Source organism: Callithrix jacchus, chromosome 2, assembly GCF_049354715.1.
Source record: "Callithrix jacchus isolate 240 chromosome 2, calJac240_pri, whole genome shotgun sequence".
Lineage (NCBI taxonomy): Eukaryota > Metazoa > Chordata > Mammalia > Primates > Cebidae > Callithrix > Callithrix jacchus.
In genome coordinates this window covers 137,152,472-137,176,314 of record NC_133503.1, presented here as the reverse complement: position 1 = coordinate 137,176,314, position 23,843 = coordinate 137,152,472, and the positions used below count along the sequence as shown (strand labels likewise).

The 23,843-nt window shown below is 38.2% G+C and overlaps 1 protein-coding gene across 6 annotated transcripts in view; it reads left to right on the top strand.

Annotated features, from left to right (window-relative positions):
- The window catches only part of ARHGEF28 (Rho guanine nucleotide exchange factor 28), a 333,758-nt gene that overhangs the window by 284,970 nt on the left and 24,945 nt on the right, over nucleotides 1-23,843 (top strand). For 5 of the 6 annotated variants that reach the window (XM_035291420.3, XM_035291419.3, XM_078365895.1 and 2 more), the window contains 5 exons: nucleotides 736-836; nucleotides 3,800-3,838; nucleotides 3,933-3,980; nucleotides 9,013-9,498; nucleotides 10,828-11,128. In XM_035291420.3, coding sequence (XP_035147311.3) covers nucleotides 736-836; nucleotides 3,800-3,838; nucleotides 3,933-3,980; nucleotides 9,013-9,498; nucleotides 10,828-11,128 — 975 coding nt within the window. Of the gene's footprint in view, nucleotides 1-735; nucleotides 837-3,799; nucleotides 3,839-3,932; nucleotides 3,981-9,012; nucleotides 9,499-10,827; nucleotides 11,129-23,843 lie in introns of those variants that run through there. The other variant, XM_054252192.2, reaches the window with a different exon arrangement.

Below are 23,843 nucleotides of genomic sequence, written 5' to 3'. Positions count from 1 at the left end.
GCCAATAAAGATATAATGGATGAAGTGAAATCTGTACTTGGTACTTAAAAATATTTCTGGACTAGTTTCTATATTTTAATAGGTTACACATATAGTATTTGTAAATTTAAAGCATAGACAAGACGTGAGAAAAAACACATTTGGAAATTGTTAAAAAGTAAGTTATTCAGAGATAGGGATAGGTTCTTGGTTTGTATGACTGAGATCTTGAAGGATTAGCCATCTCCACCTTCCTAGAAAGATGTCTTCCTCCTGCTTTGGGCTCCTGCTTCCTTCTAAACCTTGTTTATCGTTCTGCTGCTCTTGCACTGGTCACAGGGGAGACTTTTTACAGACTTGAGGCTGCCAAGAGACCTTGCTTTTGTTCTACAGCACCTGTTTTAAATTTCACCCTTCCTAGGAGGCTTTTCCTATTCAGTGAGAGTGAGATGTAGAATCTACCCTCGGTACCACAAACAACACACGGACACTTCAGCGCAACAAAGAAAAGTACAAAGACAGCGATAATCTGTGCCGTTTATCAGTGGCTGTCTGTTAGCATGTAAGCCCCATGTGGGCAGGGGCGGCGTGCATTGCTCCATGCTCATGCAAGCACCTCATCTAAGAACACTCCATATGTGTTATTTTGTGACGTTTCTTGTTTTGAAACGTGTTGGCCATGCACAGAAGAACCCAGTTGGCTGGCTGATGTTTGATGCTGTCCTTTTTGTTTCTGTCTTGATGGTGTGCTTCCAGCACTAGTCACAGGAGGGAGAGAAGGAAGAGGCTGTTCGGATGTGGATCCCGGGATCCAGGGTGTGGTAACCGACTTGGCCGTCTCTGATGCAGGGGAGAAGGTATTGTGAACTGATTTGTTAGTCAGCGGCAGCGGTTACTGTAGATAATAAAATAATCTCAGGTTCCGGTCTGTCACAGCAGTGGGTGGGACAAAGGTGCTTTTCTGAATTGTTCTCGATTGATTTAAATATTCATATTTAAACTTTCTAACTGATTTCTTCTTCAAATGTGCTTGCGCTTCTAATGTCATGTAGGTGTAAACAAAGCAATGATGGAAAAGTGATTAAAAAGATTAAAAACTCTCCTGTGTATATGTGTGTCTGTGCTCTCTGACTTCTGGTCTTCCTGCCCTGCAAACCTTTGCTTCTCACCCACGATGTTTGGCAGCTCTGGCACCCGTGGCCCTTTTGCAACCAGATGGCACCAAAGTAATTGAAACACCTTTTTCTTTGGACTATTCTGGCTTCTCCCACCTTCCTTGACCCTCCTCTCCTTGCAGAGTTGATTTCTTGTCATCACCCACATTTCACCTACTTTTTTGTGGTCAACTTTTAATTAATCTGACCAGTTTTTGGTTGGGGCACAGCGATTCTAAATGCTTCTTTCTTGACTTACTGCTATATACGTCGGTGTTAACTCTCTCTTTAAGAATTAAATACGTAAAACTTCTTGTTAACATCCACTGAAAGAGATGTAGAAATAGGGAAGGAATAAAATATGATTCCGGGAGGTGGCTAGTTGGCCTCTTCTGACTTATCTGGGGCTCCAAGAGTTTAGCTTCATCTAAAATTAAATTAGATACATTACTAGGTGCCAATATGTGTCAATGTGAAAAAATGGCAAATATCAGATCTTCTCTTACATATACAACATATTTTACATATTATATACTTTTTGTATATATTACATAGGACTGAGAAAGCAAGTCAAGGATTTTTTAAAATCCAGAGAAAAGACAGCTGTGATTAAGTGTTCTTTTTTAAACTTCACAGGCCAAAATGAGCATAAGAATGTAATATTTTGCTCTACTCCTTCTGATTGTAAGCTTTCAAAAATATTGCTTCTTAAAATGTTTCTGCTTTTCATCCTTTTCAGTGAAGACTTCACTTTTAAGTGTGAAGTTTGTGGTGTCCAACTGTGTTCATAGAAAAGAAAAAGTGAATTGGTCAGTAATAGTTTAATCTTGAATGGAAAGTTGAGTGGCTCCTACCCCTAAAGTCTCCCTCTCCTATTCCATTTTAGTTACAGGTAGATAAGTGAGGTTAAGTGTCCAGGTTCTTCTTTGGATTAAGCTATCTGCAAAATTCTGCTCTTAATAAACCATTTTGAAAAAATAATAAATTAAGAAACCCCGGTAAAGGGAAGGATCACTTGAAACCAAACCTTTAAAAGGTGTGTAATGGCTATTTTGTCATTAGCTTCCGCTGAAAGGTAAGGTTAGAACAAATTTCTGAAAGAATTTTTTAAAAAATGAAATCTAATCTGAGTGCAGAAATATTGGAGAAATCACCAACTGCAGTTTTAAATATGTACCACAAGGTGGTGGAACAACTCCATTAAAAACGTGAAATTTCCTGTCTTGAGTCAAACCTAGTGGCTTTTGGATATAAGTAACCACAGGTAGCACAGTCCAACTCATTTCTGAGGTTCTAATTTTTATAGACTATAAAAATTCTGTGCCATATGGTCTTACTACAGAAGCGGTAGCGTGTGGATGGGCCAAGGCAGAGCCAGAGGAGCAGCGAGAATGCCAACACTCCCTGTGGGGTGGGAGTTTTTAGAGCCTGTTCTCTCCAATAGGGGTGGGCTCAGGTCTAATGCCTTAAGGTTTCTTCTTTTTCAGCTTCTGTCCTTTCTCTATCAGAGGTGCTGCTTAGGAGTGAAATCTTTAATTGCCAGTCCAGGGGAAGCACAGGTCTGGCTAGCTCATCATGGCATCAGCCTAAACTAATTGAATGTAACAAGTTCAAACTTAACTGAGAACATGACCATGGCTGGCTGCTTTTTATGGCTTAAAATTAGAGGTGCCAGATGAAAGCAAGCAGCATACAGGAGACTGTAGGCCCTTGAGGACAGGGCATCTGATGGTCTCGCATAGCATAAGGTGTGGAGTTCAGAGTGGGTGATCGATATTTATTTATTGAATGGTGTGCCATCAAGTTCGACTTAGAGTCATTCACTTGTTGAGTGTTTATGCTATGTCAAGCACCATTCTTATAATATGGAGTACACAGATAAAGTCTTGCTACTCACTGGTTTGCATCCTAGGGAGAGAAGGCAGACAAGAAATGAATAACAGATGTTCAATTTTGGCGACTGCAAACCATCACTATCCACATGTGCCTTGAATGTGTGCCGTGAAAGAGACAAAGAACGAGGCGTGAACCCTGTCCGTAAAGAACAGATGGTCTGCTGTGGCACTCTGCTGCTAGTACTTCTACTAAGGCAGCCCCTGGTCTGGTGGTCTCTGACTGTGGTAGGGTCTAGAACAGCCCAGCTCGGCGCTCTCCTGTGGGCAAGGTCTGAGACTGGTTTCTTTTCCCAGCTGCTGTATATTTTGATATCGTGAATTGCAGACACTGAGAAAAGGAGTCAAGGCCAGACATGATATTCTTTAACTTCCAGTCTGGCCTCTAGAATATAAGAGGTCAGGCTGGCCCAAAACACAACTCAATCTGGGCACAGAGAACTTAATTCACATTGTGGTTTGCACAAGGTAAATTCCATCACTCGAAGTTTCAGGCCTTCCTTACTGTCATCCCCTGTTGTTTTAAGGAGTGATTGGGTGAAAATCGCCATGCATCTCAAACACCAACTTTGCAGGAAGGACGCTCTCCTTGTCAAGTGTTCGTTTAATTCTATGGGCTTTTATTTCTGGGAGGAAATCGAGTCAGTATAGATGAGGTAATCAAGTTTAGAGACAGCAAAGTGATTTACCCAAGGTTGTACATTTTGGGACACTACAGGGCAGCTTTTCAAAAGTAGAATGGTTATTCATTTTCCTGTTTTTTGTGTATTTTAGGAGGAATGTAGAAATATTACAGGTTCTTCACAGTCAGAGGTGAGCTGCACATACCTTAAATGTATACCCAGCCTTTATTTGTGGATAATGAAAGCTTTTTCAAGACTTTGACATTTACAATTTTGTTTTTCAGATTGTACAAGCCATACAGAATTTAACCCGTCTCCTATACAGCCTTCAGGTAACTACCTCCTCTAATCTTTGACCTTGTGAATGTTTCTCCTAATGCAACTCACTTTGATGATTCCCAGATTTTAAAAATGAGAACACGTGAGAGGTAGGGAATGCTCTTAAAGGAATGCCAACCTTCTAAGTGTGATGTTTGGACTCACATGGTTTTGTAATCAGAGGCAACACCATCACTACATTTTATGCCATTCTTCTCTGAAATCATAAAACAGTTCATATGCTTAAAAAATATTGATAAATATGGCCTGACATTTACAACGAAACTCGTAGGTAAGTATAATGTGACTTCACATGTTCTGGTGAAAACTTAAATTCACACCTAAAGTTTTTTTACTTCTCCATGTGGCCATCAGCCTTTAGAGCAGTTAAGTAATTCATGTGTTGCTTTACTCTTTTGTTTATTCATCCACTCAACATTTATTAATTTACTAATGTTGAGGGGTTGAATACACAGTGCCTGTCTCTGGGCTGGCGATGCTGAGGGCTAAGCACACAAAGGCAAATGAGCCACACAGTCTGCCCTCAAATGGCTTACTATCTTTCAAGGAAAAACAGACATAAAAATCATGCTTGCTTTTAGGATTAAATGGTTGGATGATCCCTTAGGCCAGGGGTCCCCAAACCCCAGGGTGCAGAGTAGTACCTGTCTGGGCTAAACAGCAGGAGGTGAGCCAGGGACAAGCAAGCAGTACTGCCTGAGCTCCGCCTCCTGTCAGATCAGTGGTGGCGTTAGATTCTCATAGGAACGTGAACCCTATTGTGAACTGCATGTGCAACCTAGGGATCTAGGTCGCCTTCTCCTTATGAGAACCTGATGCCTGATGATCTGAGGTGGTACAGTTTCATCCTGAAACCATTCTCACCCCACCCCACCCCATCCATTAAAAAAAAAAAAAAAAGTCTATCTTCCATAAAACCCGTCCCTGCTGCCAAAAAGGTTGGAGGTCACTACCTTAGGCCGTGACAAGAAAGAGGCTCAGTGTGCCCGACTGCTTCATTCACTCATTAAAATGTATTTTAAAATGATATGCATGCAATGTTTGGATTGTTGAAAAATTTGTAGAAAAATTTGAGAATACAAGTAATTGAAAAAAATGACTTCTGATTCTACAAAGAATTAAAATTATCATGTTGGTGTACAAGGCTTCCAGATTTTAGAGTTGTTTTCTGTGCACTCTTCTATAATATGTAACTTTCGCTATCATCAACTATTATTCTGTAGCATACTTTTTAATGACTGGATATTAAATTCAAGGCTAAGGGGTTTAATTTTTCAATCCTTTATTGTTTGCACTTTTGTATTACTAACAACATTGTAGAGGACATCCTTGTGTACAAATCTGTTTGAACGTATCTATTTCCTTAGGATAAATAAGAATTTTTTTTTTTTAGGTTTTCAATAGATGTTGCTAAAATAATCAAATCAACCAACCTTCTCTCTTTTTCTCTTTTATTTGAAGATGGATTAGGGTATCTGATTATTTGTACTTCTTTGATTACTACTGAGACAAAACATTTCCCCCCCACACACTGGATTATTATTCATTCATGCTTCATATCTTGTTGAATTTAAAAGAAAATAAAAGGAAGCCCAGGTTTTCGCCGGAAAATATAAAGGCATGCTGCATTTGATGTTTTGTTATTTAGACTTCGACTCCATCAAGACTTTCGCTTATGGCCTTTAATTCTTGCTCTAGGGCCAACATCTAAATTGTTAAAGCTTTGGATTACATTTAAATATATGACAGTGCTAGTCTTACTTATTTGTCTATGCATGTTTATATATTCTTCCATAGGAGCTTTTATTTTTTACTTACTGTTTTGAGACAGGGCCTGGCTCTGTTACCCAGGCTGGAGTGCAGTGGCACAATCTCAGCTCACTGCAATCTCTGCCTTCTGGGCTGAAGCCATCCTCCCACCTCAGCCTCCCAAATAGCTGAGACTACAGGCATGTGCCACCAAGGCTGGTGAGTTTTTCTATTTTTAGTAGAGACAGGGTTTCACCATTCGAGGCTGGTCTCGAACTCCTGGGCTCAAAGTGTTCTACCTGCCTTGGCCTTCCAATGTTCTGGTATTGTAGGCATGAGCCACTGCGCCGAGTACCACAAGTTTTTAAATCACTGTCAAGTTTCTTATTGCTTGTGCCAACACCATTAAATTAAAATTTCATTATATCTATGAATTAAATTGGAGAGAAGCAACACGTTTACCATAATCACTTACATGTCTTATGTAAGATCATTGATCAGTCATCTCTTATTTTATGATTTGCTGGAGAGCTTTGTAATTGTCTTCATATAGTATGATAGATGTGTGTATATATATATATTTATATAAATATATATATATATACATTTTTTTCACGAAGTTTATTCATATGTCTTTTTGCTGCTATTGTGAATAAAATATTTTTTTCATTCTGTGTCCCCAGTGGTTATTGCTAATATAAAAAAAGATACTGATTTTGGGGTATTTGTATTGTAACTGGCCAACTCATTGAACTTTATTTTTTATTTTAATAGTTTTTCAATTTATTTTTTGAAATATTTCAGGTAGAAAATAAAAATTTGAAGATAATGATATTATGGCTATTCATCAATAACTATATGAATTTCATTTTTTTGGCTTACTGCGTTGGCTAGGACTTTTGAAAATGTGTTAAATAACAGTGGTAATAGCAAGCTCCTTATCTTGTTGAAGATTTAGTGAGAATGCCTTCAGCGTTGTACATTAGATGTGCAGTTCTGGGGTAGATGTTTTTAGAAATCGATTTATCATGTAAGACAAAAAATCTTTCTTTTAAATGTCAGCTGAGAAGGGATACAGTTTGAGCACCAGCCATTAACTTGGGGGATGAGAACATTGAACATCTGGCTTGTTTGGCCTGATGAAAACACTCACAATGTCTCGTCTCTTCTTTTCAACCCTGAATGGAGCCCTGTGTAGATTCAAGGTTCAGAAAAGTTTGATCACCTGAATGACCTAATTTTTGTAACACATTAGATTAAACCAATATGGGAATATCAAAGTCTGCAGTGAATTCTCTTAACCAAAGCTTCTGAGCTGGTCCAAGGCCATGGACTTTGAAAGATTTCTGTTCATGGCATAGTTGTCTTTTTGAAGCTGAATGTCTTACATGTGACTGAAGTTTTCACATAAGCAATTTTGAATCAGTTAGAATGAAATTTGATCCCTACAGTAGGAAAATAGAGTTAGAAATGAGGCATAGGCAGAGCACAAAGGGAAGGACACAGATAATCTAGCAAAGTAAAGTTAGGAGAGTGAATTGGGAAATTCCCTAAACTTGAAAAGTGCTGTTCACTGTCCTAAATATAAATATAAAAACTTTAAGTGTAAAGATTAGATATTCATTTAGCTTTAAATGAATATTTAGATGAATATACAATCTTCAGATTCCACATCTATGCAAGGGAAAACGACGGCCTTATCCCAAATGTTAGCTAGACATGAAGAATACCTCATGGTAGCACGTAGTAACCCTTACATGAGAGTTATTATCCGTGGTAGTTTTCACATATAAAGTATTGGATTTTTGTTTGTCGTATACTGGAAACTTAGGATTTATTAGAATTAAGTGGTGATGTACAGTCTACAATTTTCTTTAGCCAGATCAACAGGGTCCTGAGTGGTTTATTGTTGTGTGCTAATTATTTCATATTTAAAGATTATAGTAATTAATACATATTCTGAATGATAATCATTGTTTTATTATAACAACTCCCAAAAGCCATTAATCAAATATTCATGTGTCTAAAATTTTAAAGATTAATTTTGAAATTTAAAAATATGAATTTTTTTTCAAAAGGCCCCAGTGAATACATTTTTTGAGTTGTATTCCAAGACAAGAATGAATTTAAAAAATACCCTAGTTCTTTAACTTGCAAAAGTATAGGAAACTGCTGAGCTGACAAAGAACTTACAGTCAAATCCCCATCTTCCCAACATCTGTTATATAGACAGTTTAAAAAATTCTTAGGAAGGAAAAATGTGAATTTATCCCTAGGAGAGTAATGATTTCTCATATGGAGTCAAAACATACACACATACCCAGTATGTGTCCATTTTCAATTTGTCCCTTCTGTACTACTGCTTTGCACTCTGAATGAGAACTTTTAAAATTAAAAGCTTCCAAGGGCATTCACAGAGATCTTTTTGGTTTTGTGGAATCCTTCCAAATCTCAGTAATTATTTCCTGTGATGTTTTATAGGAACTTTTCATAGGCAGATATCATCACTCAAAATGTTTTTTTAATCTGGTTGGTAATGTCCTCTGGGCTTTAGAGTATCTATTTTCCCTTAATCATTCCAGCCTCCTGTTATCAATCCATTAAACAAATAAATTTCAGCTTAATTTTTTATGCATGACCTTCCTGCTATAATACAAAGATATAACAGTAATGAGACTAGCTTTAGCCACTTACGTATCTTCTAAAAATGGTATTAACTGCTATTGTTGGGCATTACGTTATAAAAACATTATTTACCAAAAGTCTCCAAATGGTTGATTTTTATTTTTATGTCTTCCTAATGCAATGTAGCTCAGGTAATTTCTGGTTTGGGACTCAAAGAAAGGATACTACTAGGTTTATGTGGATTCTTAAGTTCTAATGAGTGATTGACTAGGGAGACCTCAGCAAGAGACTGAGGTGTGGAACAGGAATGCACAGCCTTGTGAATTTATGTGCTGAGTTTGTATTTGGGAGACTTGCTTAACTATCACCCAATAACCAGCACCAAACTATGTTTCCCGGGGAGAGGATGATACTGCTTTTGGGCTTTGTTTCTTTTCTCTGTAAATTCACAGGTCATGCCCCTAGGACATACGTAGACAAATCTGGAATGCCAAAAATCTTGCTTTGGATGTAACTTAGAAAAAGGCCAGAAATATTCAGAGAAACGAGTTCGGGCCTGGGTTTTGTGTTTCAAGGTAGTTCCAACCGAAAGAGTAAACAATAACAATGGAAACCTGTTTTGAGTGATTTTTCCTCCATCTGCTCTGACAGGCCGCCTTGACCATTCAGGACAGCCACATTGAGATCCACAGGCTGGTTCTCCAGCAGCACGAGGGCCTGTCTCCCGGCCACTCTGTCCTACGAGGCGGCCCCTGGCAGGACCAGAAGTCCCGCGACGTGGACAGGCAGCGCGAGGAGCTGGCCAACGTGCATGAGCTCCAGCACCAGCTCCAGCAGGAGCAGCGGCGCTGGCTCCGCAGGTGTGACCAGCAGCAGCGGGCGCAGGCGGCCAGGGAGAGCTGGCTACAGGAGCGGGAGCGGGAGTGCCAGTTGCAGGAGCAACTGCTGCTGCAGAGCCAGGGCGAGCTGGACCTCCAGCTCCAGGAGTACCAGCACAGCCTGGAGCGGCTGAGGGAGGGCCAGCGCCTGGTGGAGAGGGAGCGGGCAAGGATGCAGGCCCAGCAGAGCCTGCTGAGCCACTGGAAGCAAGGCCGGCAAAGAAGCCTGCCCGTGGCATTTCTTCCTGATGGCCCTGAGGTATGGACCTTTAGGGTGCGATGAGGCAGCCTCTCCAAGACAGGAGTGGGCCTGAGAGCTCCTGTAACACTAACCAAACATCTGTCTTTTTGGTTCTTGTGTAAGAGCTCATGAGGATTTCTCAATTCGTAGGTAGCCAAAGCTGAAAGCTTTCAGAGATAATGCATATCCATTTTGACTTAAAATATGGACAGTGTGAGGGCCCAGGTCCTATGGGATCACTGCACTCTGTCTGAGACACCCTTCCCTAAAGAACAAACATAGAATCGAGTTGTCCTAGTAAGGCCAGGGTGGCTTTGTCCTGAAGGCACACTCACTGTGAGTGAGCTCTTTTCCCAGTATTTGAAGGACTCTCTTGATATGATCTGTCTGAAGAATTCTATGCAGATGTAGCTTTTAGAAGATCAATTAACTATTAATATACGCTACAGGCACTGAATTTGGCAAGTAAATACTATTCGGTAAATTCAAAATGCATTTCACTAATTAGAGTTATTATTATTATTTTGAGACAGAGTCTTACTCTGTTGCCAGGCTAGAATGCAGTGGTGCTATCTTAGCTCACTGCAACCTCTGCCTCCTGGGTTCAAGGGATTCCCCTGCCTCAACCTCCCAAGTAGCTAGGACTACAGGCGCATACCACCATACTCAGCTAATTTTTTGTCTTTTAGTAGAGACAGGGTTTTGCCATGTTGGCCAGAATAGTCTCAATCTCCTGACCTCATGATCCACCTGCCTTGGCCTCCCAAAGTGTTGGGATTACAGGCATGAGACACCAAGCTATTTATTTGCATCTTTTAAAAACATGCTTGACAATCCCATTGGTCCCCAGAGTTTGTTTTCCTGTGTTATGTGCATGTATGTTTTTTATTGATAGTGCATAATATTGTAGAAGTTGATAACTTTATAAGGTCTATGTTGCAATCTGTTTTTCCTTTTAAGTTGGCTAAATTATGTTTATTGCAAACTCCTCATGTATATGTGGATATGTTTTCAACTTTTTTATTTAGCAAAAGTAAAAAATGCTGCTTTCTCTGATTAAAGTGGAAACACTTTAATGTCATAAAATGCCACTTCTTGTGTTTTGTGTGTGTGTGTGTGTGTGTGTGTGTGTTGTTGTTGTTGTTAAAGATACGCCATGCATAGCAAATTGAAGTTTTTGGTACTAGCTCATTAAAAGGGGATGTGGTGGAGGGAGAAAAGAAGTGGTAATCTTGACTTCACTGTTACTGAAATCTTAATTCCTAAGATTCTCTCAGGAATAAATGCTTCATGAAACTTGTGTAAGTTAGAAAAATTATTGTACTTTTTCTGTATTTCTTTCCACAGGTAATAGAACTTAATCGATCTGAGAGTTTATGTCATGAAAACTCATTCTTCATCAATGAAGCTTTAGTACAAATGTCATTTAACACTTTCAACAAACAGAATCCATCAGTTATTCATAAGGATGCCAATTGCCCCACAACTCAATCTAATTCTGACTTGGTAAGGACTAGTGAAAATCAAGAAGACCTCAAGACAGACCTTTCCCAGCCTTTGAATGTCAGCCACGAACTGTGGACAGCTGCTGGGTCCTGCCATCAGATGCTTCCTCTCCATGAAAGCAGCAAGGATTCTTGTAAAAATGGTAATTAACACTTTAAATGTCATCTGTATAGCTTCAACAAGAAGTTGTCTCTCTGAATGGTTGGCTCTTCTATAGAGTGAATCAAAGTCCTCCCTAGCATGGGAATAAATTGGTGTTAATGAGCTGGAGTTTGTGGCATTCACTTTTCTTCAGTGAAGTCTGGGATCGGCCTTCACTTATAAGTTACCTAGACAAGTGAGAGCATGGTGGTAGGGCTTACAGAATGCTCACAACACGTAAGCACCAGGCAGTATTTTTAGATGTGTGGGTTAAAATGATAATGTCCTCTTAAAAGTAAAACAACTTGATATTTACTCCCCACTACTGTGGACCCCTGAACATCCTGAAACACCTATGTTGACACTCAGAAATAAAAGATACCAACAGGGTTTATAGTAGGACTTCATTGTCTATCGGGGCAATTTCCTGCAATGTTAGTGAAATCTTCTGTACTGCTATTAAATACCCAAAATGAAACTGTTAACATTATTTGTCATTGTTAAAAAAAAAAAGGTGTTGTCTCTCCGTAAGTACCTCATAATAACACAATTTGCTAATCCCATTAAAGCATTTGCCAAGTATAAATGAAAGGCAGCTCGTGTTACCAGCTCCACATGAATCCAAATGATTTAAATCTATGTCTATTATAAATTGTTTTCTGTGGGATATGAGGTAGGGAATGAGAAGAACTTGAAACCTCTCTACTGAAAAACAGATGGTATGCAATAGAATAAACAAATGGCTGGCCACATGGATGTGAAATAAATCACCCACAGCTAAATGTTTCAGAAACATAAAACAAGCAGTAGTATAGAAGTCTTCAGAACTGGACACAGATTTGTTTCTATGCTAATATATATTCTTAGTTTGGCAGTTGGAGGATAATTTTTCAGCAACAAAAAGGTTTGAAGGTATTTGGCTTCTCCCAATTCAAGAGTAATAATTCTAACACTGCTTACAAATTGATTTACTACTGATGCAAAAGATGTTGATTCTTAGTAGTGGCTAATTCTTTACTTAGTCACCGTGGGAACATTCTTACTTCTTATCAGCATATAGGAGAGAATGAAATAGTTCTTAAAAGTATTGTTTCAAATATTCTTTAAATAAAAAATATGAATAGTTCAGATTAAAAGGTCAAGCAAAATTTAGAAAATGTAACTTCTTTAATATATTGTCTTTCAACTTTAGTACAATAAAGAGCACATTGCAGAAGGCTTCTTCTACGCACATGTTGCTTGGCTGTGTTGATTTTTAACCTGCTATTTACAGTGCTTTGTGTGTTTTTGTCAGCATGGTTTTACGTACTGGCTTTGGTATAGTTCAGAAACTCAGTTTAAGTTAAACCACATTCAGCTTGTGTTTAAAAGAAGTATGTCTCTTTCGCTTTTTGTGTATCTCCCATCTTTTTCTATTGACTTGTGCTTCAAAGTAAAAACTTGTTAAACATTTGGCAGCATACTTGCAGTAGATAGAAAATGTACTAAGGAAATAAACAGTGACTATATACGAAACCAGTCTATCCACATGTAAGGAATTAGAGCCAAAGGAAATGCTGAGAAATGTACTTACGCTTAAGAAATTGTATGTCCAGAGTAGGCCAGGGACACTCAGGACATTAACAGGAGAGAGGAAAATCAACTTCGGCCTAAATCTCTTAGGAACATTCTGGTTTATGTAAGTAGGGATTACATCAGAAATGCTGTGTGTACTGTTCACCACTGGAGTTTTGCAACTAGTCAAAAAACCTTATTTATGTTTGTTTACTTCATGAAAAGCAATTTCTGGAAGAGAGAAAAGAAAGTCAGAATAGGGGGCGATAAGAAAGTGGAATGAAAATTGGATATATATACTTAAAAGAGCGGTCAAGTCTACATAAAATTATTTAAACTACTACGGAGGTTTCACAGCTTTTATCGTTGACAGTAACACAAAGTCGGCACTGGTGATGGCCTTAGCCAGGCTCCGTGGGTGCGTGCCACAATGATCTTTGGGGACAGTGACTGAGGGGGCCGGACAGGAAGAAGCAGGCTCCAGGGCATGCTGGGTGGTGACAGTTGGATGTGCCAGAACCAAGGACCACACAGTGGTGTTGTCCCCCTTTCCATGTTTTGCTACTGAATCTGGGTGAGTGGCCATCAGTGACCACTACTGAGGATCTCCGTAGTTCACCATAATCTGGCTAACGAAATTTGCCTGCTATGTTGTGGGCTGGTATTTTAGCTAAATGTACACTTAACCATGATTTCATTCAGGCTTGAGTCACTCTTTCTTTGTCAGATCATAAGGTTGGCTGTTTCAGGTAACACCTTAAAGAATGGTTTGCTCTTTAGCCTAGTCTGGTACTGTGGATATATGATCAGCTCAGATCAGTGAAAATGTGAATTTCTAGAACTGTAAGGCTGATGGAAAAATTGTATGTAAATAAAATTATCCAGTGTGTTTAGATACTACCTAAATAGGCATTTCTATTGGTTTGTTCAGTACAGCCTCAGCAGGTATTCTTGTGCTCTGATTGTGATTGGTTTCTGAATTGCTCTGTCCCTATTCCAGCCGCTAATAGTTGTATGACACATCAAATTTCAGGCATGGTACTAAGGTTTTACACGGAGAAACTCAAAATACTCACAACAACCCACTGAGATGGTTCTGTCCTTTGAAAGGGGCAGCTGGGGTATGGAAAGGTTAGGTAACTTGTCCAGGTCACACAGCTAGTAAATGGCAGAGCCAGGAATCGAACCTGGGAAGATTGGCTCTAGAGCCCATGCTGTCAATCATTACACTGGCATATCTATTTTTTAAATTTAATTTCTTTTCTTTTTCTTTTTTTTTTTTTTTTTGAGGAGTCTTGCTCTGTCGCCCAGGCTGGAGTGCAGTGGTGACAGCTTGGCTCACTGTTTCCTCCACCTCCAGAGCTCAAGTGATTCTCCTGCCTTAGCCTCCTGAGTAGCTGTAATGACAGGCGCCCACCACCACACCTGGCTAATTTTTGTATTTTTAGTAGAGATGGAATTTTGCCAGTTTGGCCAGGCTGGTCTCGAACTCCTGACCTCAAGTGATCTACCCACCTCGGCCTCCCAAAGTGCTGGGATTGATTACAGGCTTGAGCCACCACACCTGGTCTAAATTCTTAGTTTTTAGAAAGGTGTTTTGAGTTGTACCTTTTTTTTTTTTTTGAGACAGAGTCTTACTCTATTGCCCAGGCTGGGGTGCAGTGGCATGATTTCGGCTCACTGCAGTCTCCACCTCCTGGGTTCAAGTGGTTCCTCCCACTTCAGCCTCCCAAGTAGCTGGGACTACAAGTTTGCACTATGCTCAGCTAATTTTTGGATTTTTTTTTTTTTTTTTTTAATAGAGACAGGGTTTCTCTGTGCTGCCCAGGCTGATCTTGAATTCCTAGATTTAAGCAATCAGGCTGCCTCAGCCTCTCAAAGTGCTGGGATTACAGGCGTGAGCCACTGCACCCAGCCATGAGTTATACTTTTTAAAGAAGTTGGTTTAGATACAGAACTAATCTAATCCTTTTTAATGCTTAATGGGATGTTCATGATTAAGGGCCAGGTTTTTGTATTTATTGTTTTTTTTTCCTTCCCCCTTCCCTTTTTAATAGTAACATTTGGAAAATATTTCTAAATGTTTTAGATTGCTGTGGCCAACTCTTGCAAGAGGCCTGAGCATCTTCAGTATCATAAATACTCTTTAGCTTTGCTGTTTTCCCATAAGGCTCATTTTCTTAAAAATATTTTGTTTTTCTAATATTGCCTAATAATAAACCCATGTTATCTGTAAATATTTTTTAAGATAGCACTTTAAAGAACCTTACTTTCCAGTTTTGGAAGTTACTTCATGAACAAAATTCTTGGATGTTGGAACATCAAATCCAAATTGGTATTTTATTTGCAGTGGAAGAGGTGGTTGGTTTAAGAACTTTTTCTGCACTCCTCTGTGGGACAGCAGCCAAGAATACAGAATATTTGAATTTCTTTAAACAATAGTCTCTGTGGGACAATTGCTATGTAATTGGCCTTATGAGATGCTCAATAGCATTACTCTGAAAGGCAAAAACAAAAAACAAAAAAAAACCCCAACATTTTTTTCTTGTGACTTCTTTTCTCCTAGCTTTAACATTTTAGAACTATATATTGAATGCATCTATTATGTTGTTATTTGTCTTTTTCATTAGCAGAGAAAACATTTTATGGTGTAAAAATATGAAATTTTAATTTTGCTTGTCAGTTATGTTTTTCTGTATACCTCAATATTTGCAGGTTTCCCAAAAGTTCTCTTCAATTCAGTTAAAGCATTATGATTTTGTTATGCATATGATAGAATGTAAGTCAAGCCAAATTTTATGTTAATCATATAGATACTGGGGGAAAAAGTAACTTGATTAAGTTTGGGTTCTCAAAAAATGTTTCCTTTTATTACATATTAGAATTTGGTGCCCAGAAAACTATTTTCAAAATTCAAAGCACTGTATTTAGAATACCTCATCTTGTTATTATTTAAAAAACAAAAACAAAAAAACGACAGCTGTGTTAAACTTGTCATTGCAAGTTTTTTATGTAAGGCAAGAAAATGGAAAACTTCCAAATGGAAACCTGTGCCATAGTGAGCATTTAAATAACAGTTTTAAGAAGTGAGAGGATGATAATTTCTCATATTTTAAAATATTTAATAATTTAGAAATTGATGCCTTACTTGTATAATCTATGTGGAAAGAAGCATTGCCCAAAGAACTTTGAGCAATTTTCCCAGAAATTGAAACTGGTATTAGACACCATGCACTTCTATGATATGAGTGTTTTGGAGATGGGGAATGTATTTATTTGCTAGGGCTGCCGTAATAGAAGTGCCACAGGGTAGGGTGCTTCGACAACAGAAATTTATTATTTTCAGTTCTGAAGGCTAGAAGTTAAAGATCAAGGTGTTGCCAGGATTGGTTTCTTCTGAGGTCTCTCTCCTTGGCTTGTGGATGAGATGGCTGTCTTCTTCCTGTGTCTTCACCTGGTCTTCCCCCTGAGCCTTTCTGTGCCCTAATCTCTCTTTATAAGGATGTCAGTGATTTAAATTGGGGCCCACCGTAATGGCCTCGTTTACCTTTATTTTCTAAAACTCTGTCTCTAAATACATTCTGAGCTACTGGGGGTTAGGACCTCAACATGTGAATTTTGGGGAGATACAATTCAGCTCTTAACAGGGGACAAAATGATGATTTTTCTCCCTGCTGTAATTTTATGTGTCATGAAAGCCTTATTTAAAAAAAAATGTAATATATTATATAAAAATTTTAAAAATATATATTTTTAATTAAAAGTATACACACACACACACACACACACCCCTACACCAAAGTTGAACTATGACAACATTGTTAGTTTTTTGACTTGGTTAGGGAAGTGAATTGAATTTTGTAAAAAAAAAATAATTATTATATAATAGTAAAATTGTGATGAACATTTATATCCATATATTGATATTTATGTCTGTTATCAAGCCTAGTTCAACACATAGAAATTAAGACAGGAAATATTGAATCCATTTTCTACTTAGTGAAACTAGAGCAGAAAATATTGAGTCTCTAGGTTCATTTACTACTTATAGTTTTATTTCCAAGCCTAGGCCTCAACTAAGGGGTTTTGGGAATTGTGAGTACTCTCTGATTGGGAGGGACATTAGATGCATGTATTTTGGATTGCTTAAATGAAAACAAAGCTGAAGGATTGAGGACATTAATTGCAACATCAAATTATTATCCATATATATATATATATATATATATATATATATGAGTTTGAAGAAATCAAATTGAAATCATCTGGCAACTCTTTCTTCTAGAATCATGACTATTACATTAGGTGATGTTTTAAAGGAAACTATAATATTGCTTGCTCTTGGTAATCTATATCTTGACAGAACTATAAAGTATTGGGCCCAAGGGCTTAATTTTAATCTTTCTCATTGAGAAGTGGAGATGATTGACTTTAGCCTTTTGCAGATTTTATACCAGGAAAAGGAAACATGACATTTGCTTGTAGAGCCTGGTGAGCCAGGAGTGCTTACTGCCAACTTCCTGATTGCATATTTCTCTGGGGGCAGGTTGGCTATGTGAGCCAACTGGGCCAGGGCCATCCCGCCTCAGCACACAGAGCCTAAGACACAGCAGGAGCGCAAAACCAGCAGGTGGGTGGATTCAGAGGCAGCCAGCCAGCCATGAGGCTGCCTGTTCATCTCCACTCTGGGTTCCAGTTTAGCTTGAACAAGCTGCTGAAGTGTTGGAGTCCACATGGTATGAATGCTCCAGAGAGTATCAGAGGTTAGGCCTGGCCCTGGTCATCCTTAGCTTTAAAAATGAAAAAATAATACACGCATACACACACACACACACACACACACACACGTTGTCTGTGGGCTACATGTTTGATCTCTCTAGTATAGTGTGGCTTTACTCTCAAAGAGAGTAGGGCTTGGGTTTGGAGGGGAAGTTTATATACCAAACATAACTGAAGGATGGGGCTTGCTGCCATCAATCACAGTGACTGATGGGGCAATAACCTAGCCTCAGCAAAGGAAAGGAAGCATCACTCTCTCCATGTATCGGAATTTGGGGACTATCTCGTTCCCATCCAGCCATGTAGATTTTGTTTTTAAGGTTTGCTTAAAATGTGGAATGTTCAGCTGAGTACCACTGATTTATGTTTGCCTAAAAAGAATATGACCGTCTGTTTAGGGGGTGACAACTTTTCCTTAAAGGGTCATATAGTAAATATTTTAGTTTTTGCAAGCCATCAGATCTTTGTTACAACTAGTCAGCTCTGTCATTGTAGCTTGCAAAGCAGCCATAGACAATACGTAAATAATGAGTTTAGCTATGTTCCAGCAAACTTTTTAAAAACAGGTGGCTATGGTTTGCCTACCCCAGAAGCTGGGTTCTAAACTTTCTTTTCCTCCACTTAAGTTGAGGAGTGACAATTACAGTCCTCCTTGTTTGGAATATTCACCTTTGGGTGAATTAATGGTGCAATATTATATGGTACTTCATGCCATTCAAAAGCAGATTTGAATTTATGATCTCATTTGTTCTTTTTAATGATTTTATGAAAGCATGATTACTGTCTCTGTTTTTCAAATAAGGCAACTTTTCTCTTTCACTTTTTGCTCAGCCTTTGAAAACAAATTCAGAAAGACATAGCTGAATATACCAGATGGAGTTCAAGGCCAGAGGCTTAAAACTTCTCCCCAACTCTTCTTCCAAACCCTTCTCCCCAACTCCAGCTCCCCAAATCCTTTGATGATGTTGGGGAGGGCCACTCTTTGACTATGCAGTTAATGAGAAGTAAGATACATGGATGGGAATTTGTTGCTAGAATTATCATACCCATAGCTGACTATGCATCAGTTTCCTGCAGCAAACAAACAAAAATACAGATTCCTCTGTTCAGAGATTGTGATTTGAATCAGCAAACAAACAAACAAACAAAAATACAGATTCCTCTGTTCAGAGATTGTGATTTGAATCAGCAAACAAACAAACAAAAATACAGATTCCTCTGTTCAGAGATTGCGATTTGAATCAGCAAACAAACAAACAAACAAAAATACAGATTCCTCTGTTCAGAGATTGTGATTTGAATCAGCAAACAAACAAACAAACAAACAAAAATACAGATTCCTCTGTTCAGAGATTGTGATTTGAATCAGCAAACAAACAAACAAAAATACAGATTCCTCTGTTCAGAGATTGTGATTTGAATCAGCCTGCAAACTTCTGTATCTAACCTTCTTCTTAGTTGGTTCTGAAGCAGCCAACCTGACACATGTGCCTGGATTGCTGGCCTAGAATACTGGAGTTAATAGAAGAGGACTTTGGTTCAAATCCTGACTCTGGCTCCTACTGCTGGGTGATCCCTAAGTCTTAGTTTCCCCATCTGTACAAACAGGAAGGAAGTGTTAACAGAATTATTTTTTTAAAAAATTCCTGGCATGTCCTGCAGATCCAGTGAGCATCAGCTTCCTTCCCACATTCTGGAAATAATTTATTCTGATTTTGGTTCCAGGGTTGCCCACTAACAAAAAATGTTTCCTAAATGTTATTAGAAAGCCCATAGTTTAAAATATGATAAAATAATTAGCTGTAAATTGGGAAATTTCTTACTCAGATTGGAAATACATTAGAATAAAAAGAATGACTGTCTTTCCATATCAATCTCAGAGGAGGTGCTTATCAGTGGGTCGCTGGAATTGTCCTGGGGGTGAATCCTGATAGCACAGCATTTTGCTGCTGCTTTTTATTCCTCTCTCTAGTGGAACAAGTTACGTAAGTCAACCACGTTTTTAGATCCAGATATAAACACCCAAATGTAAGATGCTCTGACAACAAGACTGAACATCACCTCCATTTGGAATGGAAAGTTTCCTTATCTACAGATCATCCAACACTGGTTGGTTGCATTATGTAAATATACTCCCAGAAAGACTTCTAATTGTACTTTGGTTTCCAGAGTGGGCTCTCCTGCTAGAAAGAAAACGTCGAAAGCAGCCTACAGGAATATTCCGGTGTAGACTATTTGTCATTTCAGTTTAAAAATTCTGTTGTAGTTCACCACCTTAATCTCTTTTTGTGTTTGCTTATCCTGAATCAATTTGTACTTGTTATTTCTGAATAAACTGATAAAAGTCATGGTTCAGAATCACCAGAAAGCTTCTCTTGTTAGCGCTTACAATTTGAATTATGTGTGTAATAATTTATGTAATATCCGTCCCACTAGAGAGGAAGCTTCATGTGGGTAGAGCATTTCATATTTCTCTCTTATTAATTGCTGTATTACAAGAGCCAAGCAGTGTCTGGTATGTGATGAAGATTTGATAAACATTTATGAAATGAATGGAGAAGTCAAGGTCCACATGCTGTAGCAGAAATGAAAGCAGCCATGAGCTGAAGCCACACAGTTAACTCTTTACTGAGGCACTGAAAGAAGTTGAGGTATCAGAGAAATTGTGTGTGTGATGGTGGTTAACACAGGCAGGATAGATGAGTATTTCCAGCTAGCTAACTGGATTGAGTGTATGTTTAAAACTTTTTATAATATGGGTATATGTTAGATAGTGTCCTTAAAATGTCGGGATAACTGTAAGATTGTTTGTCTTACTAGATTCCTAGTAGAAGACTTAAAAGATTATGAACTTTTCTTCCTCTGCATGGATAAATGTATTCCAATAAATTTATGCGTATAGTACAATAGTACTATAGGAATCAGTCTGATAGGTACTTTTTGTTGTGCATCCCTTTTATTTTACTTTTAGTTCGGGGATACATGTACAGAATGTGCAAGTTAGTTACATAGGTATACATGTGAGGCGGTGGATTGCTGCACCTATCAGCCTGTTATCTAAGTTTTAAGCCCCGCAGGCATTAGGTATTTGCCCTAATGGAGAGCATCTCTTTATACGAGTTATTTTTCCGTTAGAACATTGTACATATAGCCCCCATATGGCCATGTACAGGAAATGAGAACTTAAAAAGTTAAAATGTGTTTCCCATAAAATGTTTTATGGTAGCTTGAGCTTTAGAAATGAATCCACTGCTGTCATTGTAGGAAGATGACACATTTACTATTTAATTGTTATATCAATAACAATTAGTCTGCCTGTTTACTGGGGTATTTCTTTTTTAACCATAAAGTAACTTAAATACCACAAAATCAAGCATGGGTGGCTAGCTCAACATCAATGACTTTCTTAAACTCTTTTATCTTCTGACAAATCCTACTTAGATTCATCTCCCCAGGCAGAACAATTCATATTTAGTTAGTTAAATATGCTCCTAGAGCGTGAACCAATTTCCCTGGCATGGCCTTTTACTTATCAGCCTTAAGATATTGCATGAAACATCACATATTTATTATAGCAAACATAAAATGAAGTGTGGTGGCATCTTAGGAAATAGATCCCTTTGCTTTACCCCAGACTAGCTGACTGAAACATACTTGTGTTCTGACTGGGTCACTTTTCAGACACAGCTGGTAAGGAGAAGGAGTTGTTCTGCTTATACCTTGGGCCAGATGATAAATAAGCCTGGGCCTTAGTTTTGATCCGTGGAGATGTTAATTTGCCATGATAAATCACTGTTGAGTTTCCTTGAATAAGGGGCCAGAGTATCCATTCTCTGTCTGGATAAGATACTAATTCAATTTAAATTCAAATGTTAATGCTTGAAGATTTACCCAAGGAAAAATGTAGGCTTCCAAAGGGTTGTAGTTATGCAGGATAGGTTTTTGAGCCTTTTGCTGAACAGTTTCATAGTAAGGCTGTTCAAAATTTAATTATTTTCACGGTGACTCTTTTCCGTAGCTCTCTTTGTACAAATTTTGTTACACTATGGCTTTTTCTTCCTATAGCATAATGTGCTGCATGTTTGTATTAAATATAGAATATTTGGATCATCCACTAGAAATTTGGGAGACTCTGCCTCTCTGATGAATTAAGGCTGTTTTTAAGGAATGGAGCTGTAAGGCTTTGGAAGAAACATTACAAGCAAAACATCGGCAGAGTTTTGATTTTATTTAATGACCTGCTTTGTACCAGTGATCTTGGCATCCTGTGCAGTGATTTGCAATCAATTAATCATGCAGAATGTTGTAATGCTGCAATAAGGGCATTGCACTCTAAGAGTGTCATAAGTCCACTGGAAACAAAAAATAGGAATTGCATGCTCAGAGACTTCTTCATGCAAAACCCCAAATGAGAAGGTGATTTTATGTTGTTTTCTAAAGTGTCCTCAGAAACCTTAAGACTTTCTTGTGGATTCTGAGTTTTGAAGTTCCCATTTCTCAAAGACTATTTGGCCCTTTACTGGGCTGTCAACATAGGAGTCTATTAAGTTTTAGCCTCGTTCAGTTTAGTCGCTGATCATTGAGATGGGGAATTCTTGATTCTGAATTATGGAGAGAAGCCCATGGTTTTGTGTTTTCCTCTGAATTCAGGGCAATCATTTTCAACTGCAAGAGGCCATATTTTGGGGAGTCTTTGTAGGAATGATTCAGAAAGGAGGCATGTTTCCATCCTGGGAATACACTGGCATTTGCTAGAGGCAGATGGCAGAAGATAGGATAATGTGACATCAGAAGTCAAGGAGACTTCACATACTTGGCTTTGCCAAAAGCTTCTGGAATATGCGTGTTCAGGATCTCAAGCTATGTGTGCTTGTCATTTCAGATGTGCCCTTGCAGTTAACTGTTTAGCTATGATGGATTTTTTTTTTCTAATTTTAGCACAGTAAATATAGAACTATTAAACATTCTTAAAATTATGTAAGCCTAAACCCTTGGATGTGTGTATATTGTGTTGTCTTTATTCATTTTCATATGGTTCTGTTTTTGGAATGTTCTTATATCAAGAACATGGAAGTTTCATATATATTCCATCTGACTAAAATTGAACCCTCTTTAAAGAAACTAAAGGTTTTCAAAGCTGTTTTACTTCCAGTGAGTAAATTTCTAGTTCATGATGGATTTATTCCTATCAAAAAGTTATACTATTTTAAATTACTTGTTAATGTATCCAGATTGGCATGTTAGACACAAGTAGAGCACATCCTATATTTTTAGATGCTTGATGCTTCTGTTCAGCATAAGCCCTAAAAAAAATACCAAGTTTTGCAAATGCAAAGTACTTTTCATCGGCATGGAAATTGGAGGCAAAAAACACAATGAATATTTTGGCCAAAATGTGATGGTCTGTTAGTCAGCATCTGGTAATGAGGCCGTATTTTGCATTCAGGCTCCAGTATGAGAAAGTGCAGTTCCACAATGATGTCTCCCCTGGGACTGTGGGACTGGAACCACATCCACTTTGAAAGGTAATACTGCAAGGGGGGTGGGTTAGCCTTCTTTTAGGGTACTCCACTCTACCTACATAGTTTGGGTTTTAAAATGTTTTAGTTTATGCTAAACAGGCAGTCTGAGATAAAGCATGGTTAAAAAAAAATCAAATACTAAATTTGTCTTTATGAGCTCCCTTTCTCTACTCAGCTGGCTGTGAGTCCATCACCTTAATGAACATGGGGCAAAAAGCCTAAATCTGAACTGTGTTGGCTGGAAGCAAAGTACTGGGAAAAATCACATCAAAGTATGCTCCTGGTAGAAGTTATCATTGGTCTGGGCAAGAAAACAGAGGGTTTTTGGTTTTTTTTCAAATGCTGTTGCCAGTAAATTAAAATATTTTCTCTTTGTATTTTTCAGGTAAGAGATATAGATATATAGATAAGATGAATATATTTGTCAGGTTTAATCTCTTGCCTACTATGACAGCCAGTCCCTTCACCCCTCTCTAGCATAGGATAGTCACACAAATTCTTTGTATAAATTAAGGTAGGCTTACAGGTAAACCATCGATCTTCTCAGACAAACTTATAGGACTTCTGATGGTGACTATTTTCAGTTTCTTTAGAGAGACTATTGGCTAACTTGGAGGATGCATGGTTCAGGGAAGTTTTAGGAAATATGTTGCATGAAGGGATAATTAAATGACTGAGTTAACACTAACCCAGAAAAAAACACTAGGGTTGAAACAAATCCTAGTTTCTTCTGGTCAAAAATGATGTTGCTTAGCAATAGACTCTAAAATGCTTTATCCAGTTTATTTATTGAGACATAATTTACATAGAGTGAAATGCTTAGCAATATCATTTTTGACCAGAATGACCAAGAACTGAATC